We start from the raw sequence: 11,161 nt of genomic DNA on the forward strand, positions 1-11,161 counted from the left end.
TGTGTGTGTGTGTGTGTGTGTGTGTGTGTGTGTGTGTGTGTGTGTGTGTGTAAGTGGGACTATGGCCCACTTCCTGTTTATACCCTGCCTCTCAGCTTGCTCCTGACTCAATCCTCTCTCCAGCTTCCCATGGGGAAACGGGCCTTGGATAAACACATTACCAGAATGCAAGGTGTCCTCTGTCCTAAGACATTACAGGACCTGGACACTGCTACAGGGTGGTCCTGAGGGTCTGCCCTTCTATCCAACCCCAACACTGGGTGGCCACTTCCCTTCCAAGCTGTCCAAACACCAGCCCAGCCCAGCCCAGCCGGTCTCACCATCATCACTGGGAATGTCAGGGCCTCCACTCAGTCACAATACCGGCTCATGGCTGGAGTTTCCACACCTGTCTTATGAAACAAGGCTATGTCTTTCAAAATGGAATCTGGGGAGATATCTGTTGGATGACACAGTACTAAGATGAAATAGTTTTCTTTTGGGACAGCCCCACAGATTCTGTAGGTCTTGTCTAGTTCAAAGCAGATAGAACTTTCTGCAGAGCCAAGCAGTGTCGTGTCATCATCCCATTTCCCCGTGCCATCTCTAAGAACCCCCTCTGCCACCTTCTTATTGGCCACCTGCCCTCTGATGATCATTACCGGCACTGTAGGGTAAGCAAGGCTCTCACAACCTCCTTGGCATCATGGAGGTTCTCAGAGCAACAGACAGTGGCAGAGGGGCGGTATCGAATTGCCAGGGCTAGCTAGCCAGAGCAGGGAGAAGGTCAAAGGCCCCTCCTCTAGACAAACATCCCCAATGTGTCTCCCAGGTGAGGGTCTCTGCTAAGCTGTTCAACAGATCATGTCCGGCCACCCAGTCAGAGGATAGGGACACTTCTGCAGACACAGGCCCAGCAGCTGTGGAGGGGGAAGAAAGGGTGGCTGGTCACCAGGGCACTATTGTATTAATAGCAAAATACTACTGAGTTCCCACTGCTAAACGAATCTCCATGGCTATTCTTGGGTGCTAAGTGTGAACAAGATGAGGAGCATCGTAAAGCTACCCACCAAGGTTCTCCAAAGCCTGATCCCCAGGGCCATACAGAGAGACACAGGGGAAAGCTGGTGGGAACAGTCCCAGTCTCCAATGCTTGGAGGTTCACAGTGTCTTGGGATAGAGCGAGAGGAGCCTAAGAGCAGGTGTGGGATAGGAAGCCTGGCTACTTTCTGGGTGAAGCTAAAGCTTCAGGCATAAGGGAGATGTGGAGTTTCAAGACATGTCTGGAGATCTGGGGTTACTGTAGCCACCACCCCAATCACATCACACCCTCGCTCCCTCACCGACCTGCTCAGGGATCTCACCTCACTACTCCTTATAGACAGAGTCCCCCCTGCAGGCTGTTCAGGAATCTTAGCACCCACCCCTTAGAGGTGCAGGTGCCCTGCTGCAGCACCAGGCACTGCTTGGGACCTTGCTAGATGTGCAGACTTGTAATGCCCACCTAGGCTTTGCTGAGGAGAAATCTACAGTCTGACAGGGTCCAGGATCCTGAGACAGGCAGCGTGCTGTAAGGGGCCCGGCGTCCTATCTCTGTCCTCTTGAGATACCATGGTTTAGATGTCCCCTCAGATCCTCATGTTGAAAGGTTGTTGCCATGGTAACAATAGGAATAAGTGGGAATCTTAGAAGATTCTGAAGGTTCTAGAAGCCCTCAGGGATGGGCTAACATGATTGGTGGGGAAATGGGTTCCTGATTGGATAGGCTTGGCTGCAGCTTTTACCCCTCCCCCTTTCCCTCCTTACATTTCTGTTGTACTGTCTGCCTTGTTATGAATAAGCAAGAAGTCATGGCAGGTGCAGCCCCTCAATCTTGGGCTCTTGGGCCTTTCCTGCTGATGTAATAGAATAGACACAAGAACATAGTAGAAACAGACCCCAACATTTAGTATTCTGGGTCAGCCCCCTCCCCCAAATAGCAAAGGGACAAGTCTCAATGCCAATTGCTGAGCACCCAAGAAACCAGGGAATATGTTCTCTGCCCCACCCCAAACTGTGAAAGTCAAGGGCCTGATGCTGTGCCTGGCCTGGAGTTTTGTTTTGATGCTGAGAAAGATGGGGTGGCAGAGGGTGAGGGGGATCTCTGTTGACAGAAACATCACAGCACATCCTCTCTCAGTGGGGACTGGGGACTAGAACAAAGGTCTGAAGTAGGGGTACAAAAGAGAAAAGAAGACAGCACGGTGAAACTGTTATGAAGAACCGAGAGGGAGGAGAGAAGAACTGGCTGAGTGCGGAGGGTGGGGGCGGGGCATCTCTCCCGCAGCAGTGGCAACCTGGATTCTCTTGGGTACAGATAGCAAGTACTTCCTGTGACTTCTTAGTCCTCTCTCCTAGGATCCCCACTCCCTTCTTTGTCTTATCTAGTCTCTGGACTAGCAAAGGATCTCCACAGAAAACACCCCGTCATGGTGTATAAGCAGGAGACCAAACCTAGAAAGTCCTCTTGAGAAGTATTGTAACAGGAAGGCAGACACTGAGAAAGTGATGTCATCAGCCGTGGTGGCGCGTGGCACTCAGCATGCGTGTGTGGAGGTCAGAGGGCAATTCTGTGGAGACAATTCTTCCCTTCCACTTTTATGTAGACTCCAAGGATCCAACTCAGGTCAGCAGGCTTGGATGCACCCCCACCCCCACCCACCCCACCTCCCTGCCACCGGGCTGGCCAATTCCTATTAACTAGAATCTTGTCCATGACTACACCTGGCAGTGCGAACACTCTTGACCACTAAACCATCTCTCCTACCCTAGATTTATAATTTTTAAGAACTACAAATGAACACAAACAAATAGATCCTGTTAGCCTCCCCTCCTTCCCTTCTCTCAGCCTGCCTCCACCTCACTGAGCAGACACCACTGTCCTGCTGAAGACATATATGTGCATGTCTGCGTGTAAATGATACGGAGCACTTGTGGCCACCCTTTTGCACGCGCAGTTGATTCTACAGCTCAGTTTGCAACAGGAACCAGTCTATGACCAGACTAAAACCAGGTTCCCAAGTCAGTACATTGTATATTTACGAGTTTCCAGGGCAGAAGCCAAACTAGCTGGGTTGAAGGATATGTCCATTTTTAATGTAAACAGATACCGTCCAAATATGTAAATCGGCATATTTTCTGCCCCCAGCAGTTACTCACCGCTTGGATGGCACCTTAACAAAATCTTTCCCAATCTGATGCATAGAAAGGACTATCCAAGGTTCTATGCCCCAGTGTGGGGGAATGCCAGGGCCAGGAAGCAGGAGTTGTAAGTTGAGGAGCAGGGTAAAGGGGGAGAGGGATAGGGAATTTTCAGAGAGGAAACTAGGAAAGGGATAATATTTGAAATGTAAGTAAAGAAAGTATCTAATAAAAAATAAATAAATTTTAAAAAAGGAGTATCTCAATGTGGCTTTGATTTGCATTTCTTCTTTTTTAAAAAAAAAAAAAAACAATGTTATTTACTTTTTAAAAATATGTGTGTATTTGCATAGCTGTGCCTGCAGAGGTCAGAGGTCAGGCATCAGATCCCCTGAGGCTGGTACTTCAGGCAGTTATAAGGCTTGACAAGGATCCTGGGAATTGAGCTCTAGTTCCACTGAGCTATCCCTCAAGCCCCTTGATTTGCATTTCTTTCAATGAGCCTGATTTTAAAAAAAAAAAATTCTCCTGTGTGCCTGTTTGCATCTACATCTTTGAGCCCTCTGGGATTTATTTTGAGACGAGGACTTTATACTGTCTCATCAATGAAGACCTGTGCCCGGCCAAGATCAACATCATCAACAGTCGAGTGCAAAATCGAAAAACTAAAGCCAAACTCAAATAGCACTGTACCCATGTTAATGGCTGAAAGAAAGAGAATGGCCAGGGCTAATAAGGTTTCAGATATCTGACACTCGTTGCTTGTGGAAACAGTGGCACAGTCACACAGAAGAGCGGCTAGGCCTGTCACTCTGCTTCTCTTGTCTCAGCTATCTTTTTTTTTTTTTTTTTTTTTTTTTTTTTAATTTCCTGGCCATTGTGACCAAATATCCAACAGAATGAATTTAGGGAAGGAAGGGTTTACCTTGGCCCGTGGTTTGAGGGTATAGTCTGCCATCGTGAGAGGAGCACAGGACTGTACAGTCACGTCTCAGTCAGTCGTCTCAGTCAGCCAAGAAACACGGGGATACACCAGTACTCAGTTTGCTTTCCCCCCCTTGAAATGAAACTACCCATTTAAGGCAGATGCCTGCCCCTGCCCCGCCCCGCCCCAGTTAACCTTCTCTGGAAACACTCTCACAGGCACGCCCGCAGGTAAGCCTCACTAATCCTCTGACCAGGTTAGTTATCCAAAGGAACTACCCGTCACCCATAGCCTGGCATAGCCACTGCACCACTGGGTAGAGAACGGAGACTTGCTACATTAAATCTATGTTATTCCCACCAAGAACCAGCCACAGACTGGTTAAGTAGAACGATGTTTGCTTTAGTTTATGAGTCTAGAGCTTCAAGTCCAAAATCAGGGGGCCTAATAAGGGGTGCAGTGCAACATGAGAGGGGCACGGGCTGGTGGGAAAATCCATACACCAGGGCCGGGAGAGGAGGGGAAATTGGGGCTCTACAGTCTCTATGTCCTCAACGATTTGAGGACCTCTCATTAGGCTTCAGCCCTTACAGGCCCAAAACTTCTCCAAACTACCTCAGCGGGGGGACAGCATTTATGTGTGGGCCTTGGAGGAAGACTCCCCCCACACACTATATACATACATACATACATACATACATACATACATACATACATACATACTGCAATGAGGGACATTGGAGTTGCTATTTTCGCAATTCCCAATGAACCTGTAACTATTTCAAAAATCTATATTTAAATTTTAAAGGAAAATAAGTCCAGGTAAAATGCAGAAGAGGGCTTTTCTGAAGGCCTTCCAGTTATCCATTCCAGTTTCCCTCTGAAGTTGCTGTATTCTCAAGGGCCTGTCCCCCTTTCTTTCTCCCCAGACATACAAGGTTCCCTGCAGAGCAGGTTCCAGTTGAGTCCTGGTGCCTTAGACCACAACAGACTCTAATTGCATCCATTAATTAAAAAAAAAAAAATCAGTGTAGGCTTTCCTCGGTTTCCACCGAATGTTGTATTCTAGCACATTCCTTTGCTCAGATAGGTCGTGTTTACCAATCCAAAGCATTGTTCCAAACCATGTGATATTTAAGTGACAGACATGAGGAGCCTGGGCTAGAGTGTTCATTTCTTTTGTTAGTTTGGTTTGTGCATGTGTGCTGTTAGTTGCTTAGTTGTTAGTTGTTTAGTTGTTAGTTAGTTAAAGACGGGGCCTCATTATGTAGACCTGGCTGTCCAAGAAATCCCTATATAGACCAAGCTGGCCTCAAACTCACAGAAATCCACCTACTTCTGTCCCTCTTCACTGGGATTAAAGAAATGTCACCCACACACAGCTTGAGTGTTTATTTCTTCTTTCTTTCTTTCTTTCTTTCTTTCTTTCTTTCTTTCTTTCTTTCTTTCTTTCTTTCTTTCTTTCAACAGGGTTTTTCTGTGTAGGCCTGGCTGTCCTGGAACTCACTCTGTAGACCAGGCTGACCTCAAACTCAGAAATCCACCTGCCTCTGCCTCCTAAGTGCTGGGATTAAAGGTGTGCGCCACCACTGCCCAGCGAGTATTTATTTCTTAAGAATACCCTTTCCTGGTGTTACACTACCTGGTCAACTCAGTAAACGAGGCACTGTCATACTTCTCGGACCTTCCCTAATAGACTTCTGCTGGTTGTCTAGATGTGTTCAGTTGGGAGTCCAGGGTGGGACCATAATGAGCATGATTGTCAGACCTTGGACCACCATAGACTCGGTAGATCTGGCTTTGTTATCAGTCTCTCTTACTATCTGAACACAATTAGGGTAGGTGGAAGCGACCTGCCTGCTCAGTTCTGATTCCAGTAAGAATTTGGCGTTTGTGGCTCCTCTAGGAAAGGGCTTGAGAGGGGAACCAGGAGAGGTTAAGGGCTCATCAGGGAAGGGCTCTAGAGCCTAATCCGCCCAGGACTCGCCTCTTGAGGGTCACCTGGAGCCCGCGGCAGCCAATCGGGGCGCAGCCGTGTCCCCGCGGCCAATGGGCAGGCGGCGCGGCGCTCAGCATGGCTATAAGTGCGCGCGGCCCGGTGATAGCAAAAGCGGCGCGCAGCGGAGGAGGGATGCTTAGGGTAGCGGAGCCCCGAGAGCCACGGGTGGAGGCGGGTGGCCGCAGTCCTTGGGCAGCGCCACCCACGCAGTCCAAGCGGCTCACCTCCTTCCTCATCCAGGACATCCTGCGGGACCGCGCGGAGCGGCACGGGGGACACTCAGGCAATCCGCAGCACTCGCCGGACCCTAGGAGGGACTCCGCTCCAGAGCCCGACAAAGCAGGGGGTCGCGGCGTGGCTCCGGAGGTCCCGCCGAGTATCCGGCGTAGTCCCACGGAGACACCGACTGAACCCGAGTCTGGTAAGCGGAGTAGACCAAGCGAGCACCATGCACAGGAAAGGACCGCTCTTGGGCTAATGGCCCGGAGCTCTGGCTGCAGGAATCCAGAGGTTGGGGGTGGGGGCATGGCCACAGAAAGGACCTCGCTGTCCTCCGCACCGAGCCACCTTGAGCATCAACCCTGAGAGCAGCTAATAACTTTGCCATCGACTTGACTCTTTTCCAGCGGCTGCAGACATTTACCACTGGCTACTAGAACTAACGATAACCATTAATATTCATAAATCAAGCCCACTCTTAAGTTCCCTTCGTCTCCATTCCATGAGCCATAAAATTATGGATGTTCTTTTAAGTCTTTAGAAATAGGATCGCGTCCAATTTTATCCTCCGGCCCCAAACACTTTTCATGCTGGTGACTAAGCCACAGTTACAGAAAGAGGACTAGGGCAGGAGATGAACTGGTTACCATCCCAGGCCACCTGGCTCGCCCCCACAAACCTGTCACCCACTTAAATGTCCCTACGATGCCGATGCCTCGGTCTTCCCTGTTGGCACCTTACCCACCTCTCTTTGCAACACACATCCGGGATCCACATTTCACTGATGTAAAACAACAAGGCAGAAAGATCAACTGTAAACCGCTAAGACCTGAATGTAGTTCACACTGATTATTAGAAACAAATACATAGTATAAAAAAACCTACTCACTTCTTCAGGGTAGTTTCTTAGTCTTGCAAACAAAGTGAAATGTATCCAGATGACAGTGGGCTTTTTGTTCACTAGCAGAAAACAGAAAGGTGGTTTGAATTCTGGGCTAATATGTAACTTTTCTTCTCTCCTTCTGTTCTTCTCCAGATGCACATTTTGAGACTTATCTGTTGGACTGTGAACATAATCCAGGGGACTTATCAAGTCCCCCCCAGGTCACCAAGCAGCCACAGAAGCGCTCCCGGGCCGCCTTCTCTCACACTCAGGTGATTGAGTTGGAGAGAAAGTTCAGCCATCAGAAGTACCTGTCTGCCCCCGAAAGGGCTCACCTGGCCAAGAACCTCAAACTCACCGAAACCCAAGTCAAAATATGGTTCCAGAACAGACGCTATAAGACTAAGCGAAAGCAGCTATCGGAAGACCTGGGAGTCTTGGAGAAGAACTCACCATTGTCTTTGCCAGCCCTGAAAGATGACAGCCTGCCCAGTACCTCCTTGGTCTCCGTGTATACTAGCTATCCCTACTACCCCTACCTGTACTGTCTGGGCAGCTGGCATCCATCTTTCTGGTAACAACAGTTCCGCTGATAACTGCATATATCAGAAACTGTCTTCCCTGGGGGTCTCTGGGAAAAAGCCACAGTGGCTGATGTCAAGGAGTCGGAAGCAAGAAATTTACAGATGCAAACTGTTGGGAGTTCCCAGGGAACACTCCAATTCTTCTCTGGTGGGCAGGTGAAAGATCTGGGGCAGTGACTATTTGAAGATATAGTCCCAGTTCCAAGTGTTCTGTAGGTGACTGCTGTCGGATCCCCTGTTTAGAGAGAGCCAGACAAGTTCGAGTCTTGTTTCCAGAACTTAGAATGGCTACAGATGCAATGGCTATATCATTCCTAGGAATTCTGTTGTGGCAACTCCATCCTCTCCCATGACTGAGTATCATGGAAGGGCCAAGCAAGGGGAGGGATGGCCCCTTAGATGAGGATTTCCTCTTGCGTTAAACTTGGGTCTCCTGTTGGCCTTGGACTCTGGCCAGAGTTTCTCTCTGCACTTGTAAAAATGAGGGTAAATGGAAGATTTGAAGAATGGGGGTGGGGGGTGACCCTTAGTGATTGAGGCAGGTTGGCATAGAACGTGAAGGGGGTGGAAGGTGGAATTTTCAATTTACCCTTTTCACAGTGATGTGCCAGTCCAAGGATTTACAGGGCAGCCTGAGTGTGGCAGGGTACACACACGGAGGGGGTTAAGACAAGCTGTGTAAACAGTTTGCCTGCAGGGGTGGGCTGCAAAACAGACTTCCTCTCCAAGGCATGGGCCTATGGGGTTTCCACACACCAGGTGAGCGGCTTCCATCAGGACTTTATATTAGCAGTGAAGAAAAGGCCTCTCCTGCCCTTCCTGCCTTCAGGGGAGAGCTTAGACTCAGGAGGGCCTGCAGCTTCCCTGGCCTGAAAATTCACACTTTGTGATGACAGAGGTGCCATTAATTTTAAACAAAGGACCTTCCGTCCCTCCTTTTTATTTCTTGTTCTTTCCTACAGGACTTCTCCGTTCACGCTTTTCATCTGTGCCTGTCTCATTTAGTGTAAGATTTGCTCTCACCACCTCCCAAGGTTTACCTTTCTTGGTTTAACAACTTAACTAGCTACAGACAGATTATGACATACTTAAAAAAAATGAGCAACTCATCTCTTCCCTTTAAAAATATGACATACTTTAGAGAGAGGAAAAAAAACCTAGCAACTCCTATCTCTTTCCTTTAAAAATACTCAGCATTAAATCCCAAGCCCTATTTAAAGACATGAGAGCTGAAGATGACAGGTTCTTTCACAGGGCTTTGTGCTAGCTCTGTGTTACAGTTCAAAGGCTGATGCCCGTTGGGGTCCTGGGAATCCCTGTAGGCAGAGGAGGTTTAGGGGTGCTTGTTTTTCATGCATAAGGAAGAACAGGACAAAAGAAAGGGCTGGCACTGCTGAGGGATCTGGGGGAGATGGAGAGGTCCTGCTGTCAGCCCAAGCCAACCAGCAAGGAGAGGCAAACTGTCTTCAAAATACAACCTCACCACGGCTTCCAGCCACAGATGTGTGTGTGTGTGTGTGTGCGCGCGCACACACGCAAATGCTTTGGAGAACTATGCTTAGGAACTACCCTAAAATGGTAGGAGTGAAAAAGAGAAATGGTTGACCTTCCCTTTCCATCCTGATATCTCAGGTAACCTGCTGAATGGGAGATAAAGGAGGTGGAGCACACTTATAACAAATGAGACTTTCTGGGGCCAGGAAATCCCTTTATCCCACCACTCAGTGCTATACAGGGAGAAATCTTTTAATTTCCTCCTTTTAAATGGGCCAATTTACTGTTGGTGGCAAAACTGCCAAAGGAAGTTGATAAAAAGTTGTCGGCTTGCACCCTGTTCTTTTACAGCCCAGGTCCCCATGTTAAAGTATTGTTCGGTGTCCCTGGTTGCTGACCACTGTGGTAGCGTTAGACCACATCAAAGCCGGAGGAGTCCAGTTCTTTTCTTTCTATCCATCTTTTGGCTCTGAGTTCCCTATCAGTACTTTCTCTCCTCTCACTCTGACTAGAATCTTTTTCAGCATGCACTTTCACTAAGTTTGACTATTCTAGTGTGTGGCACAGTCAGAAAGGGAAAGGCTTGTGTTTAAAATTATTTTGGGGAAGGCTGACTCCATTTTGCTTTCTCCATACTGGAACTACTCATTCACCCACACCTGAACTGGTAGAAATGTGGCCTGTTGTCTCCAGCCTGTGAATGGGAAAGGTATTGCTGTGGCTATCACCTGGGTGACATATCTCTGTCCTGTTTCATCAATCAGTTAGCAAACCCCCGCTCTAACAGAAAAGTCTGTCACTTGGCATTTAGTATAGTACTCCGATCAAACTTTATTTTTCTATGGTTTTTTTTTTTTTGCAATCTATGAGTGTTTTAAAATAAAGCCTCTATGTCTTTATTAGACACCTGCGTGTGGTTTTCAGATTCTTACAAATGGGTTTTCTTTTTAGCTTGCATTTTTCATGGTGGCCATGTTCCCACAGGACACCTGGCTGGCCTGACAAATTACAGACACAAAATCAATCAAAGCAACAATTCAGCAAGTAGCCACGAGGGTTTCTTTTCGCAGTGGCCTCTCCTGCCATCCTGGTAAATCAAGAGGAGGGAAAAGACAGGTCTGCCTGTACTAAACTTCCACCCACCGCAGCTGGTGTTGCTGTCCCTGTCATCCCAGCACTCAGAAGGCAGAGGCAGGAGGATGAGAAGTTCAAAGCCATATTCTTTGGCTACACAGTGAGTTTCAGACCAACCTGACAACATGAGACCCTGTCTCAAAGTTAAAACTCATCACCTGCATCCGTGTTGGAATACCTTGTGTGTAAATGAAGACTTTTCATGTATGTAGTGACCCTGAGGGAACAGGATGATCACAGCAGTTTTCAAAACATCCCTTTTCTTATCATCCCTGGCTCCCTCACTCCTAAACTTGTCACCTGTGTCCAGAGTCCCATTAGCTTTATATAAGCAATGCCCCTGACATGGGATCACTCACTAGTCTACAGCCCGCCCACCCTGAACGTGCCCAATCACATCTGAAATGGGACCACAAGTGTTGAGGATAAGTCTTATTACAGAACTAATACACATAAACTGCACACCTCAGCCCCAGCATTTAAACCTTCCTAAAACCACACAAAGTAAGTGCCTCCTGGGCCTGATGGCCTGTGAGAGCCGGTGGTCTCCTCCCCTCCTTCAAGGAAATAAAAGCTTAAAGGGGAAGGTGCCTACTTCAGGCAATCCATACCATAATTTCAAAGTGTGCCCTAATCTTTTAAGTACATCGCACACACAGGTGGGGCTTCTTGTAGCAGGCAAGAAGCATGAGGTTTAATTTGCACAAATCTATAGCCACCCTCCTGTCCCAGGGAAGGGTATTAGCTCTCCAATTACAAAGCCT

General features: G+C 48.1%; 1 protein-coding gene across 1 annotated transcript; it reads left to right on the plus strand.

Moving 5' to 3' along the window:
- Positions 1 to 6,154: 6,154 nt before the first annotated feature.
- Nkx3-1 (NK3 homeobox 1) lies at positions 6,155 to 10,167 on the plus strand. The gene is made up of 2 exons (XM_021181909.2): positions 6,155 to 6,504; positions 7,339 to 10,167. The coding sequence occupies exons 1-2, from the start codon at positions 6,159 to 6,161 to the stop codon at positions 7,761 to 7,763; spliced, it is 771 nt and encodes a 256-aa protein (XP_021037568.2). The 5' UTR covers positions 6,155 to 6,158; the 3' UTR covers positions 7,764 to 10,167.
- Positions 10,168 to 11,161: the final 994 nt, after the last annotated feature.

Source organism: Mus caroli, chromosome 14, assembly GCF_900094665.2.
Source record: "Mus caroli chromosome 14, CAROLI_EIJ_v1.1, whole genome shotgun sequence".
Taxonomy (NCBI): domain Eukaryota; kingdom Metazoa; phylum Chordata; class Mammalia; order Rodentia; family Muridae; genus Mus; species Mus caroli.